This window comes from Trichomycterus rosablanca, chromosome 14 (assembly GCF_030014385.1).
Source record: "Trichomycterus rosablanca isolate fTriRos1 chromosome 14, fTriRos1.hap1, whole genome shotgun sequence".
NCBI classification, from domain to species: Eukaryota; Metazoa; Chordata; class Actinopteri; order Siluriformes; family Trichomycteridae; genus Trichomycterus; species Trichomycterus rosablanca.
In genome coordinates, this window is record NC_086001.1 from 4,133,790 (window position 1) to 4,158,899 (window position 25,110).

Here is a 25,110-nt window from a genome sequence, read left to right on the forward strand (position 1 = left end):
ATCAGCACTGTGTACGGAGAGACACACCCTGACAGCACTCTTCTCATCTCTGTGCAGGCACCATCAATCAGCCAGCAGAGGTCGTAATTGCGTCAATTATGAGAGAGAGACCCTATCCGGCTTTTTAAATATCCCACCCCTATCTGAACAACAGGCCGATCGTTGTTCATGTGGTTTCTCAGCCCAGCCGGTAGGCAGAGCTAAAACTCAATACGATGTATTCGAGATCCCAGCTCTGGTTCCAGCGTGTGTTTTTACTGCTGCACCACCTGAGCGGCCCTTATGGTGTATTTGAATAATTTGGTAATTAGGGGTCAAAAGTTACAGAAAGCTTCACAATCCCAGGACCAGCATCATATGTTTGCCTTACAAGTACATGTAACCTTTTGTTTTTTAGAACTGTTTTTAGAAATGGGTACCTCATAGCCGCTGTAAGAAGAGTGCCTGTGAATGGTGCCAGTACAACTTATTAGATGGGAATGTTGTGAGCTGTGAGAAGAGTGATCTAGAATAAAAAAAAATATCTAAAATCTAATCTATTTATTTACACCTATAACTCGCGATGCAAAACATACACATTTACTCAACCCGATAACTCCATTTACAGCAAATGCTTTAGATCATGTGTATGCTCACACCTTCTCCTGCATGATAACACACACACACACACACACACACACACACACACACACTGAGAGTCAGGTTACCAAGCATAATTCTTCACGACAGGTCGTCTCGCATCAGTTGCCTTTACTTTCCGAGTTATCGACCGACTATCTCTCTTTCTGTCTCTACAAGGTTAAGATGCAGCAACTGCTCTGTCCTTACCTACTCCAGTACAGAAAAAACCCTACCCCAGCATTTTATTAGGAAACGTTTAATGAGTATTTTGCATTGACATTGACAGTGAGGTGAATTGGATACAGTGTTTAACATTAAAAACTTGAACTGATGAATCATGTGTAACCAGTAACTACCATTCCTGTGATGAATGTAACCAAAGTGTAAAACATGATGTTTAAATACTAATTATTTACAAATAAGCTATACCTACCATACAGTTAATTTTGTTTGTATACAATTATTGACTTTAGTCGATATGTTGCTTTGTCACACCACTGTACCATACTTATCAATCAACAGAGACCCCCATAGGACACCCACTGACCAGCTGCTGTTCAGGTAGGGGACTATTCTCGGCAATACAATGACACTAATCGGGTAAGTGTATGGTAGTGTGTTGTACAGGTATGAATGTAGCAGGTGCAGGAGTGTTGTTGGGATTTTTACTTAGTGTTTAAATTACTGGATGGGACTTAAAAGACAAGAAATAATTATCAGAATAAAACGTAACACTAATCATGCCATAAATGACACAGATATATGTTAAGCATGGCGTTAAAACTTATATATATTATATATATTATATTATAATATATAATATATATATATATATATATATATATATATATATATATATATATATATATATATATTATAAACAGATTGACTGAGGAACCTTTATGACTCACACCAGTGACTGACTTCACAAATACTCGGTTGACTGAATGGCCACAAATTCCCACAAACACAATCCAGAATCTAGTTACACGTCTTTCTTTGTTAAACTGTATTCATTTTTAAAATGGATTTGGGTTGTGTTCCATTCTGTGATATGTATCCTAAAAATACATTTTGTATTCCTTTAACCTCTCTCTCTCTCTTTCTCTCTCTCTCTCTGGTCTTTGTCTCGATTGCGCCTGTTGATGTGTGTGTGTTATAATAATTGGTATGGAAGTGTGTTGGGAGATCAGGTGGTGGATTTTCCAGGTTTGATGAGCTGTCCGAGCTTCATTACTTCACATTTTTCACACATCATCAGCAGAATCTCTTCTGCACACCGGGTACTACACTGACGTGTGTGTTTACTGAAACCAATCAGTATGAAGCTCCCTAGTGGCTCAGCAGGAAAACACACACACACACACACACACACACACACACGTCTGTTTACAGGAAAACAACCAAAACCTTACTTCCACAAATATGGCGTCCAACACCACTGACCACCTGCAATAAATGACAGAAATTCTAGGACAGTTGTAGCCTAGCGGTTAAGGTACTGGATTAGTAATCATTAGGTTGCTGATTCAAACCCACTGTTGGGCCCTTGAGCAAGGCCCTTAACCCTTAATACTGTACTGTGAGTCGCTTTGGATAAAAACGTCCACTAAATGCCGAAAATGTAACTGTAAATTCAGTTCATGCCAGGTTTATGTCAGGCATCAGTACAGGCCACCGAACTTTCCTTCACATTCATGTTAAGATGCTTTAGTGTCGTTTCAGCTTTATATGAGTATATTGTGAAATAGTGTTCACTATATATAGTGTTCTCCCAGGACCAGGGTGCAACACAAAGCAAGTGTAAACAATACAATATGCACTGTGCAGATTAGACATAATAAAATATGAGGGGGGTGATTTGGGGTTGACAAGTTTGGTTTGTTTTTATGGACCATGTGTTGTGCACAGGGCCACACAGAAATGCCAGAAGAGCAAAGGATCTTTTCCAAACTGTTGCCACAAAGGTGGAAGTATATAGTAATTGTTTTTTATTGTTTTTATAAATCTGTTAGCACTGGGAGTGATTGAAACACATGAACTCATCCATTAGAAGGGGTGTCCAGTCCACATGGGACAGTGGTAGCCTAGTGGGTAGAGATTCAGGCTATCAACCGAAAGGTTGAGAGTTAAATCCCAGCTCTGCCATTCAGCCACTGTCAGGTCCTTGAGCAAGGCCCTTAACCCTCTCTGCTCCTGGGGCGCCGTACAATGGCTGACCCTGCGCTCTGACCCCAGCATTCAAAAGAGTACATTTACATTTACATCAAAGCGACTTGCAGTGTACAGTCTAAACAATTGTAGGTTAAGGGCCTTGCTCAAGGGCCCAACAGTGGCAACCTGGCAATGGTGGGGTTTGAACCAGCAACCTTCTGTTTACTAGTCCAGTACCTTAACCGATAGGCTACAACTGCCCAGAGAGTACACTGTACACATGTATATGTATGACAAATAAAGACATTGTATTCTTCTTCATTCTACCCATATGTTTTCCAGCATGGTGGCTAAGTGGGTAGCACCGTCGCCTCACAGCAAGAAGGTCCTGGGTTCGATCCCCAGGTGGGAGCGGTCTGGGTCCTTTCTGTGTGGAGTTTGCATGTTCTCCCCGTGTCTGTGTGGATTTCCTCAGTGAGCTCCGGTTTCCTCCCACAGTGAACTGGAGATACAAAATTGTCCATGTGTGTCTGATATAAACTTGTGAAGCATGACGTTAAAATCCAAAAATAATTATAAAAGGGGGTGCAATTACTTATTCACACCGCCATACCTCACCATGAGATTAAAACCAGTGTGTGTGTGTGTGTGTGTGTGTGTGTGTGTGTGTGTGTGTGTGTGTGTGTGTGTGTGTGTTGGTCCAGCCTCTCCTCCCGTCCTCTTCTGTGGCTGCTTGAAGGAACCGCAGCTCCTTTGTCTGTGAGCTGGAGACCCTGGATGAGACCCTGGATGAGACTCCGGCAGTGATGCAGAAGAAGCTGGAGATGTTCGGGTCTCGGTGGTAACGGGAACAGAAACCCGCATCATTCACCTCGCGCAGGATGACGGACTAATCGTAGTGGCTCGCGCTCGAGGAGCCATGCATCCACCGATCACGGCACTGTGGCTCGCGCTCATGCTGGCGGCCGCACGCGCGTATACGGACGGTAAGAACCCGACGGTCTTATCATTATTTCATCAGCTCACGTGCGTGGACGCGTCCGGGCGGCACGAGCTCACACGTAGATGCTCCGCAGCGCGTGAAAGCAGCCACGCAGGAACGCGGTTCTGATGCACGAGCACTAACTACGTTTGGTTTTGGGATATTAGTGCATTTGTAGCCTAACGATTAAGGTACTGGACTAGTAATCAAAGGGTCGCTGGTTCAAGCCCCACCACTGCCAGGTTGTCACTGTTGGGCCCTTGAGCAAGGCCCTTAACCCTCAATTGCTTAGACTGTATACTGTCACAGCACTGTAAGTCGCTTTGGATTAAAGTGTCTGCTAAATGCCGACGATGTAAACGTAAATTGGTCAGACCACAAGTAATTTATGGACGCACGGACACTGTGTGACCAAAGGTATGTGGTCACCCTGACTAATTATTGACCTCAGGTGTTTCAGCCACACCCATTGCTAACAGGTTTATTTACATTTACATTTTCAGCATTTAGCAGACGCTATTAGGACAGTGGTAGCTTAATGGTTAAGGTACTGGACTAGTAATCAGAAGGTTGCCAGTTCAATCCCCACTACCGCCAATTTGCCACTGTTGGGCCCCTGAGCAAGACCCTTAACCCCTTAATTGCTTAAAATTGTGTTCAGTCATAATTGTAAGTCTGGATTGTTTGGATAAAAGCGTCTGCTAAATGCTGAAAATGTGAATGTAAATATTATCCAAAGTGACTAACAGTACTGTGACAGAATACAGTCTGAGCAATTCAGGGTTAAGGGTCTTCTTGCTCAAGGGTCCAACAGTTGCAACCTGGCAGTGGTGGGGCTTGAACCAGTGACCTTTCGATTACTAGTCTAGTACATTTACATTTTCAGTATTTAGCAGACGTCTTTTTCCAAAGCGACTTACAGTACTGTTACAGTATACAGTCTGAGCAATTGAAGGTGAAGGGCCCAACAGCAGCAACCTGGCAGTGGTGGGGCTTGAACAAGCGATCTTCTGATTACTAGTCCAGTACCCTAACCACTAGGATACGGCTAGTACTTTAACTGCTAAGCTACAACTGTTCCAGTATGGCTGTTCCACTTGCCAACGATGTAAATAGCATTATGTCATGGTTGGTATGGCTGAACTGTAGTGGCCCGCACAGAACATTGACCTTAACCTTAATAAGCGGCTTTAAGGTGAATCGGAATGTTGATGGTGAGACGGGCCTTTTTGTTTACCATCAGTACAGACCTCAGAGGCGCTCTTTTGAATGAATTTGGTGCACATTCCAGGAGACACCTTCCAAAATCTTTGAAACTTCTATCTGATTTAATTAATGTGTGTTTTTGGAAGTTTATGCTCAAGTCTCCACATACTTATGGCCATATAGTGTATATATTAACAATGATATATGGCTAGTCTTTGCTCTAGCGCAAATGTAGTGTCCTGTGATGGACTGATGTTTGTTTACTGCAAATAAATAAACCTTTGTGAGGTCAGTCAGTATGGTAGAAACTCATTTTTGCTTCATTCTGGTCAGGTTTGCAGGGGGTTTGGGTTTACTGGGAAACACAGGGCACAAGGCAGGAAAACCCTGGACAGGACGGCAATGCATTCTTCAGACATAGTCAGTCATGTCTGTGTAGATGCCTGGCCAGCTGAGATTCAACTCAGATCTCAGCAATCATGAGCTGCTCCACACGGGCACATATGACTACAAAACAAATAAAACAGCATTTTAAAAAGTCAGAAATTGAATAATAGAGGTTCTATGCTAAACACCACAATATTTATTAGAGTTTTGTCAGGAGTTCAGGCATTTCACATTTCTGTTGGTTTAAAGGATATAGGGCTTTAGGCACTTTGTTCTGAAGCTACACATCTTCACCCATGCTAGGAATTCTTGTTTTAAACTATATGGACAAAAGTATTTGGACACCTGACCTCAAACATGATGGACATCCCATTTCTAAAACAAATGCTATTAAAATAGGGTGACCTCTATGTCATCTATAACAACACCCACTCTTCTGAGAAGGCTTCCCATAGGGTTTGTCTTTGAAGTATGTCTGTTAAAAGAGCATTTGTATGGCTGGGCACTGATGCTGGTCAAGAAAGCCTCAGTTGATGTTCCGGTTCATTCCAGAGCTGTTGAGTGGGGCTGAGGTCAGGGTTATGTGGAGGACACTGCAGTTTATTTAAATTGAGCTTTTCTTCATGTCTTTATGGAGCTTGTTTTTTGTGCTCAGGGGCACAGTCATGCTGGAACATGACAGGGCCTTCCCTAAACTGCTGCTGTAAAGTGGATGCATCTTGTTTTCCATATATAATTGATTTATTTCACCTGTTAGCAATAGTTTTGGCTTAAACACATGAATTTGTCCATATAGTTTATGACCTGCTGACATCATCTGCTGAGCGTGCAGTTCAGTGAGTTTCCTGAACTCAGCGATCAATCAGCGTTCTCACTGGCGTTCTGATGAATCTGCATGTAAGGGTGGGGTGGGTGGGGCTGTTTAATAGTAATGGGCTGTATGTGACGGAAATCTGAAGATCTAGACGGAGATCATCCGTTTTGCTAGTCAGTGCAGCATGCTGGAAGATCAGCTCCCAACAGAGATACACTATGTGGTCAAAAGGTTATGGACACTGGTCCTTGAACTTGTTGGACATCCTAAAACCTTGAGCATTTATATAGAATCCTTCACCTTCAGCTTTTTAAAGTGTGTCAGATGGAATTTGTGAGGTCAGGGACTGATGATGGAAGACCTAGCTCGCAATTGACATCCCAGTTTTGTAGAATCAGGCTAACCTTGCCTCCCATTGGGCAACCCTGGGTTTTCTCAGACCTTTCCAGGTTCCTTCTATCTCCCAATGACATGCAGAAGTTCACCTGCCTACCCAAAATACAGTAGATTTAGTACAAAGTATTCAGACCCCTTGATGTTCTGCACACTTTATTATGTTGTGTAATACCAATCAAAAACGTTCATCTCTTATTTACTAAAGTTTTCAGACCTTTAGCTGTGGCATTACAAATTTTGGTCAGGTACATCTTTTTTGCTTCAATTATTCTTGAGATGTGTGTATCACTCAGTTGGACTCCCACCTGTTGCAATTTGAATCGTCCTGTGCAGAAAAAGGAGGACCTGTTGAATGGACAACCATCTCAGCAGCTCTCCACAAATCTGGCCTGTCAGAATGACAAGACTCAAACCAATGAGGAGTAAAATGCACATGACAGCCTGTTTGGAGTTTGCTAAATGACATGTCATGGAACAGAAAAGCAAAAACTATTTCAAGCACCTGGCTTACACCATACGTACCTTCAAACATGGTGGCAGCATCACGCTATGGCAGAGGAAGACTTGAGGGTAAAAATTGAGGGACAAACAAATTTAGCCAAATATAGAAACATCTTCAGTTCACCTTCCGACACGACAGTGACACCGGTGTGTTCAATGGGGTTCAAGTCTAGACTTCTAGGTAGGTCTTCGAATAAAAGACATTCTGAGACCTACCTAGAAGTCTAGACTTAAACCCTATTGAACATCTGTTCAGAGAGCTGAAGGTGGCAGTTCACTGACACTCGCTGTCCAGTCTGATTAAGCTTGAGAGGATTTGCCATGAAGAATGGGATAGCCTGCCCAAAACCAGAGCGTGTGTGCGGAGCTTGTAGAGACATATTCAAAACAATTGTGGCTGCAGTTGCTGTCAATGGGGCTTCTACAAAGTATTAAATAAAGGGTGTGAATACTTTTGTGAATAAGAGATTTCAGGCACTCCGGGGGCACAACGGTTTATTACAGTAGCCCACCGGGTTCGATTCTCAGCGGTGCTGTTGCTATTGACCAAGCCGGTATCTACACAGACATAATTGGTTATGGCTGAAGGGGGATGAAGCCCTGTAATCTATTGACGCCCTCTCTAGGGTATTTCTGCTTTGTGCCCAGTATTCCAGGGTAGAACATGGCCCAGGGATATGAGATTTCAAATCTTCTTGAAAAATTAGGGGTGATTAAGTGTAGATTTATGGGTAAAAATGTCATTTATGTCACAAGACAACACATGGTGCAAAAAGTCAAGGAGTTATTAGCTGTGTCCCTCTTCGGCCAGCTTGGGTATGTTGCATGTGAATGATCCTTTTATAGTCAAATTGTGACATCCTATTTGTAATTGCATTGATCTGTAAGATGCCCAAAGTACATGTCCTGCAGTCCCCGATCAGGCCAATCAAACGTCTCTCTAAATGTGAGTCTCTTTTATCTTACGGTCGCACCACTGGCCTTTAAAAGCCATTTGATTAAGTGCAGTGGACTGAAACCACTGCAGTCACACACACTAATCAACCCACTGCTGGGTGCTCTTATTTTCAGTGTCACTGATTTTCACAACACCTTCACCTTCCTCCTGTGAGAAAGTGTCACCGGACAGAGAGAGAGAGTGAGTGATAGATAAATGGATGGAGGAAAAGAAAGATGGAGGACATTAATGGATATTGGAGTGCATGGGGATGGCTAACACTGATTAATCTGACAGAGAGCCAAATCCTGTAGCTCTCTCTCTCTCTCACTCTCACACTCTCTCACTCTCACACTCTCTAAGCTTTTATAGAGAGTGAAGCAAGTTCAGTCTGTTATATCTCTTCCATTGACGTTTTAAACACTAGTCCATTCTCCATGTGGGTAGAAGCTCTCACACACAGTCCTGGTACGTCCATTACACTTTGGACCACCGCCTATAGAGCAGTGAGAGTTTTTTAAAAAGCGTTTGACCACCTCCTACATAAAGTCAGCTCCAGTGTTGGCATGGAACAGCTGTCTAAATGTAGATTTAAGATCCCTGACATTTGCCCGTCTTCTGCAATCTCTCTACAAAGTTCATCCCTAGAGAAATGGTTTCCTCTTTATTCATCCCCCTCAGGGTGCTCAGGGGCACAATATTCCTGTTTCCTCTTACAGGAAGAATCATTACAGCTCTTGTGGATTTCAACAGTAGTGCAGGAGGTATATACGCCATATGATCAAAAGTATGTGAACACCTGTCCTAATGATTCAATTCAGGTGTCAATTCGAATGTAGAATCAATTACTTACCCCATATGCACAAAAGTGATGTCTGTAACCAAGGACAAAGCCATGGATGAACCAAACCTACAGGGGTTGTTAGTGGGTCTCTGCCTTTCCTAAACATTTCTGCCAAATCAACAACTGCTGGACAGTGACAGATCCTGACATTACACAAAGCTAGTGAGGGGAATATGGTTAGATGTTTATATGTTTATTCATGGCAGTTGTAGCCTAGCGATTATGGTACTTGACTAGTAAGCAGAAGGTGGCTGGTTCAAACCTCACCACTGCCAGGTTACCACTGTTGAGCCCTTAAGCAAGGCCCTCAACCCTCAATTGCTTAGACTGTATACTGTATAGACTAAATAAGTCACTTTGGATAAAAGCGTCTGCTAAATATAATGTAAATGTTTTAACATCAGTATATTGGGGGGCTTTTTGAACATATCTGAATATTGGGGGACATGGCCCCCCAGTGTATATTGTGATTACGATTTTGGTCTATAAAGACATTGTTGAGTTCAGTACGTCAAAACTTTAGTTGCTTGCAAGGAGCCCCGACCTTAACCACACTAAACACCTTTGGCATGAATTGGAATGTTAACTGTGAGCCAGGCCTTCCCATCCAACATAAATGCCTAAACTAAGAATGTTTATAAAATGGAAACGAGTTCCCACAGACTTCAGACGCTTCACAACCTTGTGGAAAGCCTTCCAAGAAAAAATGAGGACTAGTGTACCCATAAAGCCCATGGTGTTGGAACAGGATGTGCAACAAGCCAGGTCAAGTGTCCACATACTTTTGGCCATATCAGGCATTCCGGCATTGTGTTGAATAAATAATTTCCTGTGGTTTGGCGGTTGGAGTCTGCAATCTGCTTCATTAGCTTCATCCTTCTGCGTATCTAATGTCCACTTCATTTCTCTGATTTGCTGTAAGACGCTGCAGGAGCCAGTGTGTATGACCAGCCGTGTGTGTACTTATTAAAGACATTTGTGTGTGTGTGTGTGTGTGTGTGTGTGTGTGTGTGTGATTCATGATGGGGGCTCCTGTCTGAGCAGATCATGTCACAGCAGTCGGTGTGTCAGGCTGAGAGCTCGCTGGAGCAGGACCAGCTGTCTCTCCATGACTCTGTGCTCGACTCGCTCTCCTGGGAGCCAGCCAATCAGACACTCCCTGTTCGAGAGCGTGATAATTCAGCTGCAGAGGCTCAATACTGAATACATTGTCCTGAATTTACATATATGGCCGAAAGTATGTGGACACCTGACCATGAGCTTGTTGGATATCTTATTCCAGATGTTCCACAAGATTTTGGTGTGTCTGTAGGATAGCAAAAGTTTATGAGGTTGAGCAGTGATGTTGGACAAAAAGGCTCGAGTGATGTTCCGATTCATCCTTAAGGTGTCCATAAATTTGCCCACCAATGCTGAGATCTTAAGCTGTCAACTTTCAGCTGCACACATGTCCATGAGGGCACGTCTCAGCTCTCCTCAGCCAGCCGGAGGTGGTACAACCAGCATAAGAGCAGCAATCAGGACTCTAGACTGGGGGAAATTTGGGCAACACTAAAACAAAACAATAATAATAAAATCACCTTCCTTAAACTGTTACCACAAAGTTGAAAGCAAATATCTGTTGATCATAAATTTTTTACACCTGTTAGCAATCGGTGTGGCTCAATTTTTATCTGAACTCAAATATAAAAAGGGGTGTCCACATACTTTTGGTGCATACCAGAGAACTAAACCTGATGTCTCTCTCTGCAGGATCAGAGGAGATGCTGTCTCTAGCTGAACTGGAAGACATGTTGTTGAGGAACCTGTTCCGTGGTTATCAGAAGTGGGTGAGACCGGTCCTGCACGCCAACGACTCCATCACCGTCCGCTTCGGCCTCAAGATCTCACAGCTGGTGGACGTGGTGAGAATCTCTCTCACACGTACACACACACAAACACACACAAACACACACTTAAATCTACACAACTACACAAACATCCGAACCCTTGGATCAGCCATGAGTCAACACTGATAAGCAAAGCATATGACCAAAAGCGTGTGGACGCATCACTCATGGCTTTCAGGGGAGCACTAACCAGAGTTGTAAAGATATATTTACAGACGTCACTCTGATAAATGGATCAAGTCTGAGGGCTTTTGTGTATGATTTAATATTTACGTAAACACAGCACACAAACACACCCAGCGCCAAGCACTTAACACAGTGTGGAGCTGCACGGAAAAGCTTTCAGCTCGGCTGTCCTTCGTCCACTGAGCAAAGTGAATTACAGTAATGCAGGAACAAACTGGGAATCGAATCTGGTTCCTGGTCTAATGTGTCTCGTGATCTCCGGCTCACCTGCATGGTTCGATCGTTCTGTTCCATCGTTATGTGTTTATTGAAAATCTCATTCCTACATTAATATACTGCAGAGCATGCTCGGTTGGCACAGCGGTCTGATCGAGTTCGGCTCTCAGCAGTGGCACAGACTCAACTGACAAATGCAACAGTGAGTTTTGTTGTCCAAATTACTGTGACACAAGCTGTGAAGGAATGCAAAGACATGCGGGTCATAGTTAATAACGGCCCTACCAGGCCAGCATGGGTGTCAGGCATGCTGCTGAGGTCTCAAGTGCAAAAAACTGGGCATGACTAGATTAGAAAAAAGAAACAGATAGATAAGTAAGATGTTTGTCAGCCTTTGCTGCTGTAACAGCCTTCACGTCTCTGGAAAGGATGTCACTAGATTTTGGGTCATAACTGCAGGGATTCACTTTCATTCAGCCACAAGTACATTGCTGAGGTTAAACACTTATGTTAAGTAATTCTATTGTTATTTGTAAGAAGCTTCATCCAGGATTTAGAAGTGCTTTGTCAGTGACAGTGGATAAAACATTTAAACAAGAATCTGGCTGCAGGCGCCCAGGTGGAGCAGCGGGATATTCCGCTAGCACATCAGCACTGAGATTCTGAACTCCTCGGTTCGAAACTCGGTGTTGCCACTGGTCGGCTGGGTGCCATCTAGTGGGCATATTTGGCAGTGCCTGCAGGGAGGGACGACCGGACTATGTGGGTGCTGTCTTCAAATGCTGTACAAGGACCCTGATTAGCAGACAGAGAGGCGCCTGTGCAGAATACATGGGTGAAAAAGGGCTGCGCGCGGGTTGTAAGACGCGTGAGCAGCAATATACCCACCTCGACTGCAACCAAGGATCCCCCAGTAGCGGAAGACAAATTAACTACACTACATTGTTCACATTGTTGCACATATGCCACAAATACTATTTTTTCTCTTCTTTAATTTTTAATTTGCATCAACATTTGCAGAGGTTGTGTGTACTTTTTTAATTTAAAAATCAATAAAATAGAAAGGCAAAGCTAAACTCTTGTAAGACAGCATACAGGTTTTTCTGACACATAAGTGGAAGAGCCCCATTCCACTGTAGTCTTATTCACATGTAAGTGTCATCAAATCAAGGGCAAACACGATACAACTAGCAGCGAAATGCTATGATGACTGCCTGGTCATGAACATTGTTTGTTTGTTTATTAGGATTTTAACGTCATTTTACACTTTGGTTACATTCATGACAGGAACGGTAGTTACTCATTACACAAGATTCATCAGTTCACAAGTTTATATTGAACAGTCATGGACAATTTGGTATCTCCAATTCACCTCACTTGCACGTCTTTAGACTATGGGAGGAAAACAGAGTTCTAGAAGGAAACCCATGCAGACATGGGGAGAACATGCAAACTCCACACAGAAAGGACCCGGACCATTTCACAAGATATTGTAGCTACATGCTCAAGTTCTTTTGGGCAATAATAATAAAACTCTGTTTGAAATGTAATTCTGAATGCAACAGTAAAAGATTTTTGAAAATTGAATTGATCAACATTTGTCAAAGTCAAAGGTACAGAGGTCACGATTTTGTGTAGTATGGCACGATTGGCATTCCATAGGATTTTTTATTTTACTCTTTGACGCCTACTGGTGGAAATAAGGTGTAAACGCAACGAGTGAACCACATTTATACCTAGAGTCTGAATAAAACAGCAGTTGTTTTTAGGTATGTCAGATTTAATAAAATTATTACAACGTCTTGTGTTAGATTCGTGATTTAGGTATGTATTACAGTGTGAAAAATGAATGCCAAAATGCCATGCATAATTGAAGAAACATTATTGTTTTATATTATTGGTATTGTATATATTTGTTATATATTATTGTATTATTGCTCATGCCCAGATTTTTCCCTCTCTGCAGGATGAAAAGAACCAACTGATGACTACTAACGTCTGGTTGTGGGAGGTATGTATATATATATATTTACAATTAAAGACAGAAATCAATCAAATATGCTGGCATGTCTCAGATGTTCTCTTGATGTTTGTAATTTCATGCTGGTAGGAATGGACAGACTATAAACTTCGCTGGAACCCAGAGGATTATGGAGGAATAACGTCCATCCGAGTGCCGTCAGAGAGCATCTGGCTCCCTGACATTGTCCTCTATGAGAAGTGGGGCCGTTTATAACTTTAAACTTTTTATTTCTTATAATACGTCACAAAAATTATTTAAATGTCTATTTTACATAATTTGACATTATTCTTTAGAAATCAAAACAAATGCAGCAAGGCTCACAGCACTGTTACAATAATAGAGATTTATCCAAATGGTTTGCCACCAAAATTATGTAGACACCCCTCCCTATTATTGAGTTCGGGTCCTCAAATGTATAATATAAATTGGGAACATACTTCAAACTTTGTTGCAAAAGTCTGAGCACAAAGCGAGGTCCATATAGATGCTATTTGATGATTTGATGAAAAGGAATTGGCCTGACTAGAGCTTTGAAGCCTCAAGCCCACTGAAGACCCTTGGGATAAATCAGATCATTAGTTGCAAGCCATCGGGGCCTGACCTAACAAATGCTCTTTTGAATGAATTGGCCCAATTTCCCACAGACACACTTCAAAACCCTGTTGGAAGTGTTCTCAAAATAGTTATGGCTGTAACAGCCTAAAAGGGGGAGAGAGGCAACTACATATTAATTATTATGACTTCAGAGCCAAATGTAGGGCAAGTTTATGACAGCTGTCCACATAATTTTGGCCATAAAGTGTAAATGCATTGTACGTAGATTCTTTTTTCTCTATAGAAAGAGCATATTAACGTGTGTTTTTAAATAGAGAGAAGATCTGTAGGTGAACAGGCATTCAGAAATTCCTTCCCCTCCTTTTCAGTGCTGATGGACGTTTTGAGGGCTCTCTGATGACCAAAGCCATTGTGAAATATAACGGCACGGTCACATGGACTCCTCCGGCCAGCTACAAGTCCTCCTGCACCATGGACGTCACCTTCTTTCCTTTTGACCGACAGAACTGCTCAATGAAGTTTGGCTCATGGACCTATGACGGTACCATGGTGGACCTGACCCTTGTCGACCCTCATGTGGACCGCAAGGACTTCTTCGACAACGGCGAGTGGGAGATCTTGGACGCCAGTGGCCGGAGAGGGAACCGTCGGGACGGCATTTATTCCTACCCGTTTGTGACGTACTCATTCATCCTAAAGCGGCTCCCTCTGTTCTACACGCTCTTCCTGATCATCCCGTGTCTCGGCCTGTCCTTCCTTACCGTTCTGGTCTTTTATCTTCCATCAGATGAGGGTGAGAAGTTGTCTCTGTCCACGTCGGTACTCGTGTCCCTAACCGTCTTCCTCCTCGTCATTGAGGAGATTATCCCATCCTCGTCCAAGGTGATCCCACTGATTGGCGAGTACCTGCTCTTTATCATGATCTTCGTCACCTTCTCCATCATCGTCACTGTCTTTGTCATCAATGTGCACCACCGCTCTTCAGCCACCTACCACCCCATGGCTCCCTGGGTCAGGCGGCTCTTTTTGCAGAGCTTACCCAGGATGCTGTGCATGCGTGACCGCCATTGCTACCCGGAGGTCGACCCACAGCACAGCCCGGAGCTTAAACGACCTGTGAAAAAGGGGGTGAAGAAGAATGCAGTAGGAGGGAAGGAGGACGAATCATGGGTGGCCATGCTGGAGAAAGCCACCAGCTCGGTGCGCTACATCTCACGACACATTCGCAAAGAGCACTTCATCAGAGAGGTGGGTGTTGTTTAAGATTTAAAAACTCACCATCTTTTCCAATGTGTATCAGCATATACAGTGTATCACAAAAGTGAGTACACCCCTCACATTTCTGCAGATATTTAAGTATATCTTTTCATGGGACAACACTGACAAAATGACACTTTGACACAATGAAAAGTAGTCTGTGTGCAGCTTATATAACAGTGTAAATTTATTCTTCCCTCAAAATAACTCAATGTACAGCCATTAATGTCTAAACTACCGGCAACAAAAGTGAGTACACTCCTAAGAGACTACACCCCTAAATGTCCAAATTGAGCACTGCTTGTCATTTTCCCTCCAAAATGTCATGTGATTTGTTAGTGTTACTAGGTCTCAGGTGTGCATAGGGAGCAGGTGTGTTCAATTTAGTAGTACAGCTCTCACACTCTCTCATACTGGTCACTGAAAGTTCCAACATGGCACCTCATGGCAAAAAACTCTCTGAGGATCTTAAAAGACGAATTGTTGCGCTACATGAAGATGGCCAAGGCTACAAGAAGATTGCCAACACCCTGAAACTGAGCTGCAGCACAGTGTCCAAGGTCATCCAGCGTTTTAAAAGAGCAGGGTCCACTCAGAACAGACCTCGCGTTGGTCGTCCAAAGAAGCTGAGTGCACGTGCTCAGCGTCACATCCAACTGCTGTCTTTGAAAGATAGGCGCAGGAGTGCTGTCAGCATTGCTGCAGAGATTGAAAAGGTGGGGGGTCAGCCTGTCAATGCTCAGACCATACGCCGCACACTACATCAAATTGGTCTGCATGGCTGTCACCCCAGAAGAAAGCCTCTTCTGAAGTCTCTACACAAGAAAGCCCGCAAACAGTTTGCTGAAGACATGTCAACAAAGGACATGGATTACTGGAACCATGTCCTATGGTCTGATGAGACCAAGATTAATTTGTTTGGTTCAGATGGTCTCAAGCATGTGTGGCGGCAATCAGGTGAGGAGTACAAAGATAAGTGTGTCATGCCTACAGTCAAGCATGGTGGTGGGAATGCCATGGTCTGGGGCTGCATGAGGGCAGCAGGTGTTGGGGAGTTACATTTCATTGAGGGACACATGAACTCCAATATGTACTGTGAAATACTGAAGCAGAGCATGATCCCCTCCCTCCAGAAACTGGGTCGCAGGGCAGTGTTCCAGCATGATAATGACCCCAAACACGCCTCTAAGACGACCACTGCTTTATTGAAGAGGCTGAGGGTAAAGGTGATGGACTGGCCAAGCATGTCTCCAGACCTAAACCCAATAGAACATCTTTGGGGCATCCTCAAGCGGAAGGTGGAGGAGCGCAAAGTCTCGAATATCCGCCAGCTCCGTGATGTCGTCATGGAGGGGTGGAAAAGCATTCCAGTGGCAACCTGTGAAGCTCTGGTAAACTCCATGCCCAGGAGAGTTAAGGCAGTTCTGGGAAATAATGGTGGCCACACAAAATATTGACACTTCAGGAACTTTCACTAAGGGGTGTACTCACTTTTGTTGCCGGTGGTTTAGACATTAATGGCTGTATATTGAGTTATTTTGAGGGAAGAATAAATTTACACTGTTATATAAGCTTCACACAGACTACTTTTCATTGTGTCAAAGTGTCATTTTGTCAGTGTTGTCCCATGAAAAGATATACTTAAATATCTGCAGAAATGTGAGGGGTGTACTCACTTTTGTGATACACTGTAAGTCGATAGTACCGCTGAGATTTGAACCCTGGATTCCCAGATCTCAGCACTATTAACCATATATTGTATGGTAGAGGAATGTTGATCTACTTTACAACTCTGTATCTCTGTGTGTCTCTTTTCAGGTGGTTCAGGACTGGAAGTTTGTCGCTCAGGTGTTGGACCGGATCTTCCTGTGGATCTTCCTCACTGTGTCCATAGTCGGCACCATCCTCATATTCACGCCAGCACTCAACATGTACCTCAGCACTGCATCCTAAACACACCACATCCCCCCAAAAAACACATTCATATCAACCACTTTGCTTCCTTCTGTAAACACACCTATTAGAAATCTTCCAGCTTCCTTTATTATCTACAGTAAAACCCAGCAAAAATAAACACAGATGAAATCAGAGGCCCTTTTGCACCCGTATATCAAGAATATATAACAGCGACATTTCCATTACCTTTATTTATGAATATCTATGTGACATTATTTTGAGAGAACATTCCTTAAGCTTAAACATTCCTTAATAGGTAGCCTCTAAATCTGGACCTAATATTTATAAAAGTTGCACCTGTAGGTGCTCAGTTGGCGCAGTGGGTGATAAACCATGCTAGCCCACCAGCGCTGAGATCTCGAGCTCTCAAGTTTCAATCTTAGGTCTGCTATCAGCCGGCCGGGCACCCACACAGACACACGATTGGCTGTGTGATCTGCAGGAAGATGGTTCCTCATCACTGGTGCAAATGTTGCCTCTGCTGACCAGTCAAGGAACTGGCTTTTTGGGGGGAGGGGTGTCGCTGGCATTGCAAGTGCTCTGTAAGACCACACCCCTGGCAGGTAAAAAGATCAGCGCGTGTTGGAGAGGGGCGTGTGACAGCCTTGGCTGTAAATCTGTAATCTGTAAAGTAATCTTAAGCGCTAGTTCTGAGTTTACAGGTAATGTGAGGAAACATTGGCTGAGCTGCGACTGATGCTAAGCAAGGAATGTGATTGAAATGGGCTATACTGCATCTGGAGATCAGCAAGATGTGACCTCCAGCATTCCAAATTTGCTAAACTAATTTAAAGAAAGCAGACAGCCAGTAACACACTGCAAACATCTAATCTAGAGGTTGTAGTAAATTTCTAAATTACCGTATTGGCCAAAATATGTAAATATCAGATTATTCTCTCTCAACGTTCACGACATGCATGGTTACGTTAGTTTTTTAATTTGATTTTATTCTACATATAGTGCAGCCCTATGTATGGGAATGCTAACTGGGATTAATGGGGTGGTGGGTTTACAGTTCACCAGGGCATATTTTGTCTTAGTCCATGCTGGTATCATGAGAAATAAAGTGTGTGTGAGTGTTTATTTTTTGTACTTACTTGGTGTAACAATTCTTACCTTTATTTTACCGTTACCGTTATTCTTACCATTGTTTTGTTGAGTTTATTCTCCAGGTACTACTGTTTCCCTTTAAGCTGCAAAGAAAACATGGATGAATAAATCAGTGAATAGTGGTGTGACATCTGATGAACTCTTAATAAAACAGGTACAATATGTGGCCAAAGGTTTGTGGACACCACCCAACAATTAAGTTTAGGTGTTTTAGGCAAACTTATTGCTCACAGGTGTATAAAATAAATTACTATTATTGATTACAAAATGAATTAAATGCTTCAGTCCGACCTTGCACCGTCACATCATCTTGGCTGGTTTGCCTTCTATCCAGGTGCCGTCTCTTTTCCAGGTAAGTGACTCACATGCAACTGGCTGCCCATATTGTATAAAAGAAACTGTGATTCATTAGACCGGGCCACGGGGACTGGTCTGCAGTTGAGCATCCCCATATGCAGCTGGGTGTTTTGACACCTTTCTATCATAGGCATTACCGTAATCAGAAATCTGTCCTACCAGTTGTCCAGTTTTGGTTTGTACTAACCCCTTAAATACTGGCAACACACCACAAGACCTGCCGTTTTGGAGATGCTCTTACCCAGTTGGCAAGTCATCACAATTTGGCCCTTGTTTGCTTCCAACACAACTTCAAGAACTGACTGGTAGCTTAGTTAAGGTACTGGACTAGTACTCAAAAGGTTGCCACAGTTGGGCCCCTGAGCACGGCCCTTAACCCTCAATTGCTCAAATCGTGTTTAGTCATAATTGTAAGCTAAATGCTGCAAATGTCAAAAAATGACTGTTTACTTGCTGCCTAATACACCCCTTGACGCGTTCCTTGGCAGTGAGATAATCCATGTTATTTACTTCACTAGGGGACAAAAATATACCAAGAAATTATGAAATATATGTCAATTTTTACAGAGGTTCAACTTCTCATCATTTTGTAGAGATTTAAAAAATGCAGACAGAAGCATTTTCACTCGTGGTCTTTCACTTTTGGTCCCCACTGTATATAAATTAAATAGAATTAACAATTGCTGTTGTGCTGTGATATATCAATTATATACAGGAAACCATATGATTCCAACTTTGCAGCAACAGTTTAGGGAAGGCTCTTATCTGTTCCAGCATGACTGTGCACAAGGCAAAGTCTATAAAGACATGAAGAAAACCTCAGTTTGAAGAAACATCAGTGTCCTGCATGGAACCCTGACCTCAGCCCCACTGAACAGCTTTGGAATGACCTGGAACATCAGTTCCCGGCGATACAAATGCTGTAGTTTTTTGACTGAGTGGGCACAAATTCCCCCAGAAACACTTTAAAGTCTTGTGAGAAGCCCTCCCAGAAGAGTGGCTGTCATAGAATGTCTTTATTTGTCATTTATACATATACAGATGTACAGTACAACTGTCTTTCTTGTTTGGAAGGTGGGGTTAGAACGCAGGGTCAGCCATTGTACGGCGCCCCTGGAGCTGAGAGAGTTAAGGGGCTTGCTCAAGGGCCCAACAGTGGCTGGATGGCAGAGCTGGGATTCGCACTCTCAACCTTCTGATAGCCCAAAGCCCCACCCACTCGGCCACCACTGTCCTGAAAGTATCAGCTCACAATCCAGGGTGGCACCATTAAACATTTAGTCCTCACAGAATTTTTTATTCAACCATTTCACATGGTGCCATCAGCCAATTAGATTTTTAGCTTGGTAGGTCACGTGACACTTCCAGCCCGGTTTAAAGGTGTTTGGGCGGGAAAAACTTTGTTTGTTTATTAGAATTTTATCATCATGTTTTACACTTTGGTTACATTCATGACAGGAACGGTAGTTACTCATTACACAAGATTCATCAGTTCACAAGTTTGTAATATCAGACACAGTCATGGACAATTTAGTGTCTCCAGTTCACCTCACTTGCACGTCTTTGGACTGTGGGAAGAAACCGGAGCTCCCGGAGGAAACCCACACAGACACGGGGAGAACATGCAAACTCCACACAGAAAGGACCCGGACCGCCCCACCTGGGGATCGAACCCAGGACCTTCTTGCTGTGAGGTGACAGTGCTAGCCACCGAGCCACCGTGCCACCCCTGGTTTGCATGTAAAGATTGTTTGTGTATGCAGTAATGTTATTTGTTGATTATTTTGTTCAGTCAGTAATGCCTGGTCATATTTAACATAGCTATTAACACCTTACTAAGACACAGTGCTTGTTTTCTTTGAGAGAGGACTGTCGAATCAAGGAAAGACAAATAGATGAAACAGTATTAAAGCAATAAAGTGCACCAACTGAGTCACTGAGCAATCCATGCAAAAAATAAATGAAGCCTGAAGTTCTCCTGAATCCTCATTAGTGATTAATTATAACTGGTGACTTCTCTGTGCCAATTTAAATGGGGGTTAGTGTGTATATGTAGTGTTTGGATCCATTTTTGTGCTGTTTATTGCCCCCTTTATGGCAGACTGACATGGCAGAGGTCACGGTTGAGTCAAATCCATATGACAGCCTGCTTGGACTTGGACAAAACTAAAAGTCCCTCTTCATAAGGGACAAGATATTTTGGTTAGATGAGACAAAAAAATCTTTGTGCAGAGCAACCATTATGTCTGGCAAATGGCACTGTAATAGACTGCTACATTACCTATTCTTATAACTGTTATTGGCTTTATATCTGTTTAAAATTTAACCAACTTGTTTCTAAAATGAAAGAGTTTTGGATTCTGGCAAAAACGTTGTTTCTTGGTGGTTTGTTTGCCTCGACACCCTTGACATGCACTACATGTGGATGTGCAGCAGGGGGCAGTGTTGCTTTGAGTACCGTGTAAAAGTCCTAATCAAATTGTTACTCAAGTTTTTAAATTTATAATTTTTTCCCCATCCTGATGAAGGGCACAATTGGTGTAACCAGAGACACTTGGCATGAGACAGGAAGACACCCTGGAGCAGACAATAATCCATAGCTGGACATCACCTATTCACTCATTCATTTACTCAAGTGGTCAATCCAATTCCAGCATATTTAAAGGAAAACCTGTAGGCAGTACCTGCTTGAAATCAACATGATAATGAGTAAAATACTCCAAACTCCAAGAGAATAAACTATTATGATGCCCTATAGACAGGTAGACAATACCACAATGCCTCACAGTACTTTCTCAACTCAACTGACAGTTTTGACACTTGTTCCATACCAGGCGAGCGTGTGCCTACGCAAGCCTAAAAAAGAAATCGCAGAGCCGAGTCGAATCACATTATTCAGTTCCCAAGAAAGTCTGAGCCTGGCATCCTGAAATGACATTCATATTTTTTCAGTTCCTCTGAAAATATAAACATTAGAGTTTGATGTCTAGGAACTCCAGTGGCCAGTTGGGTTATTCAGGGCGTAACCTACAGATGGCATTGTCGATTGATCAAGTCATGGATGAAGTTTTCTGATTGTTCTGGCTGATGCTATTTGGCACAAGAATCTGTCAGATGTCATGGCTAAAAGTTCATGCTTAATCATTTCTAATGTCTGGGAGCCAAATGCTAATAGCTACCAAACTGTTCCTGAATCTTTCCGTATGTTGATGACAGATGGTGAAGTCACGAAGCTGAATGTAAACTAAGAGAGCTGTCTGTGTCACCTTTTAGTACTGAGAGGCCAAAGCTCTTACAAGTCATAGGTGAAGAGATCTATGTGTAAGAAAGCTGGAAGCCCCTAAAGTATTGCAGAGTCAAGGCGAACAAGTTTCTGTCATGTCACTTCCTGTTAATTAACATGTCAACCTGGCAGCAGTGAGGCAGCAAGCTCAGAATTATGCACAGTTAGCAGCATGCTTAGATGATGAGGGTGGACATGATGCCAGTTTGTATTAGAATGCACCCACACATGCACACGCTAACTGTCATGGTGGTCTGTCTGCTGGAAACCTCATTACTGGATAACTTTGGACACTTAGTAAAATTCTCTGCCTCTTCCTTTGTCAGTTAAATACAGATACATTAATATAAACAAAGCACAAATTCTTGTTTTTATTGCATTTTAAAATGTCCACTCTTCTCCACAAATGGAATTTTTTAAAATGATGGTTATTTTTTTTTAGACCTTGGGACTCCAGGAAACCAGAGTGAGAGCCATCATCTCCGAATGAGAGAACTTTAAATAGTAGGGAATATTTAATATACAGTGGACCCTTGACTTAAGAATGTAATTGGTTCTGAAGGGTTGTTGTTCTTAAGTCAAAATGTTTGTTAGTTAAACCTAATTTTCCCAGAAGAAATAATGTAAACAGACCTCCCAAACCCCCCCTGACCTAACCTCTCTAATGTCTTAAATGCTCTTTTTTGTTATAAATACACGTATATTTTTCCCTTAAATCTTAAATTATAGAATAGACATTCCTGTAATAAACAATAATAAACAACAATACACAGTAGTACTGTACATAAAACACACACCACATCTCAGTACAGTACTTGTGCTGTACTATACACCATAATACATTTCCTTCTTTTCAATAACTCTCATATTTCTCTATTATTTCCTTCTTTATTTCAATAGTGTAGTATTTTGTATTTTGTAGGTGTAATTGCACGAAAGAAAGAATACTTTACTGAGCCGAATTCCTTCTTCTCTCTCACTCACTGTCCCCTCTGTCTGATACACAGTGACAGCTACTGGCAGGAGTAATTATACAACAACGAATGTAATAGATTTGTTCATTTTCTCACCACTACGCTTCCTCTGCACATTCTCTGGGGACAATTTAATATTGAATTTTACAAAATATAAAGAAAACACAGAATCACTCCGCTGTCCGAATGTTCGCTCACGGTGTATATATATAGAGAGAGACATGCTCAGAGTCAACTTGTTCATGATGTCACGTGTTTCGCAATCCGAAATTTGTTTGTACGTTAAGTTAAAAAAGATCGCTCGTAACCCAAAATGTTCATATGGTAAACTGTTCGTAACTCAAGGGTCTACTGAAAGTTATGAAGCTGGTACCTTCATTCTGGCTGTAACAGCCTCTGAGAAAGTTTTCTAAAAGTTTTTGGAATGTGTCTGTCAATCTCTGGTACTGCCAACTAGTGTTTAACAAGAAGTCAATCAACAGTCCAGTTCATCCCAAATGTGCAGAGGTGTGAAGATCAGGGCTCAGATGCACTGGAGTTCCTTCACACCTAATATGTCAAGTTATGTCTATCTAGACCTTTCAGTGTGCACAGGGGTGCAGTCATGCTGAAACAGGTAAGAGCTAAACCCAAACATGGTCGTTTTGCCAAGGAAAAGTTTAATATTAATAATATTAAGGATTATTATCATTAATATAAAACTTTATTATAAATGGGAAAGGTGTTGCTTGAATCCTAATTCAAGGAAATTCCTGAAGATAAAATAATCCAAAATAGGGGCGTCCAGGTCCAGATGGCGTCCATCGTTTCATGTGTGTGTTGTGTTTGATCTGTTCGTAGGTAACATGTGATAGTGGCTGATCACTGAAGCCAGAAAATAAGAAAGTTAATGGTGTGTGGCCGAGTGGAGCACGGCGATGCTGAGAGCATGTGTGTATGAGGGAGAGAAGAGAGAAAATGTGAGATCGAGGGGAGGAGGAGGTGGGTGTATCTGTACCTCTGTGCTGGCTTCAGATGCTCAGACTAAAAGTTTGGTCGGTGAGGAGTGCACACTGACGCACCATGCACAGATTTATCGGACTCCTATACATGAGCTTTATCGTCTGGACATCATTCTGTTTCAAGGGTAGGTGACATCTGGTGTTTGAGTTCACTGTTGATGTTTGAAGTAGACTTTAACTGTGTGTGTGTGTGTGTGTGTGTGTGTGTGTGTGTGTGTGTGTGTGTGTGTGTGTGTGTGTGTGTGTGTGTGTGTGTGTGTGTGTGTGTGTGTGTGTGTGTGTGTGTGTGTGTGTGTGTGTGTGTGTGTGTGTGTGTGTGTGTGTGTGTACTAAGGTGTGTATGGCAACAAAGCTGTGTTCTGTTTTGACATAAGTGACACACTCGGTACTGATGGGTAAAACTATAGTATTTTATTACTATTGATTTTTCATCCTTCGGTTTCACCGCCTATGCAGTTAAATCCATCATTCTTAATGCATTACATACACTATATGTACAAAAGTGTTAGGACACCCCTTCTAATTTTGGAATTCATATGTTTCAGCCACAACAGGTGCCAACAGGTGCAATAAATCAATTATAGAATAGAAATGATATGTTTCTAGCTTTGCAGCAACAGTTTAGGGAAGGTCCTAGGACTGTGCGCCTGTGCACGAAGCAAAGTCTATAAAGACATGAAGGAAAGTTCAGATTAAAGAAACCTTGGTGGCCCTGTTGAACGGCTCTGTAATGAACTGGAACATCAACTGACCAACATCAGTGTCCAGCCTTACAAGCCAACGCTTTTGACTGAATGGGCACAAATTCCCACAGACCTAATTCAAAGTCTTGTGAGAAGCCCTCTCAGAGGGGTGGCTCTTGTCCTTGGTGAAAAGATCACATAGAGGTCACTCTGTTTTAATAGCATTTGTTTTTTAATTATACGTCCAACAAGCTAATGGTCAGGTGTCCAAATACTTTTTGGCATATAGTGTATTTTAATTTGTACATTCACTTTATGGCCAAAAGTACTTGGACGACACTTGTTATTAGGTTCATATGTTTCAGCTGGACTGTTTTAGACAAAATATAGTAACACCAATATCCAAACTAATCACACTGTGTGGCCAAAAGTATGTGGACGACCCTCATAATTATTAAGATTAGATGTTTTGGCCACATCCATTGCTAACAGGTGTATAAAATAAAAGTATGGGGAAGGCATCTTCTTGTTTCAGCATGACTGAGCACTTTGACTTCACATTATTGCCTATGGTTTTGAAAAAGGATATCAAACAAGCTCATCATCAGGTGTCCACTTACTTTTGGCTATATAGTGCAGGTCGCAGTGTGATTGGGATTTCAGCCAGAAGTTTTTACTTTCTTCATTACTTTAGCTGGGTCAAAAGTATTTGGCACTCCTAATATTAGATCATGAGCCTTCCAGCTCTGCCCTGTGGTGCACTGGCGACTTGCCCGGG

At 42.4% G+C, this 25,110-nt stretch overlaps 1 protein-coding gene across 1 annotated transcript; it reads left to right on the plus strand.

Annotated features, from left to right (window-relative positions):
- Positions 1-3,586: 3,586 nt before the first annotated feature.
- Positions 3,587-18,005, plus strand: chrnb3a (cholinergic receptor nicotinic beta 3 subunit a). The gene is made up of 6 exons (XM_063009215.1): positions 3,587-3,761; positions 10,595-10,746; positions 13,100-13,144; positions 13,244-13,353; positions 14,080-14,959; positions 16,787-18,005. The coding sequence occupies exons 1-6, from the start codon at positions 3,695-3,697 to the stop codon at positions 16,919-16,921; spliced, it is 1,389 nt and encodes a 462-aa protein (XP_062865285.1). The 5' UTR covers positions 3,587-3,694; the 3' UTR covers positions 16,922-18,005.
- The last annotated feature ends 7,105 nt before the right edge of the window (positions 18,006-25,110 follow it).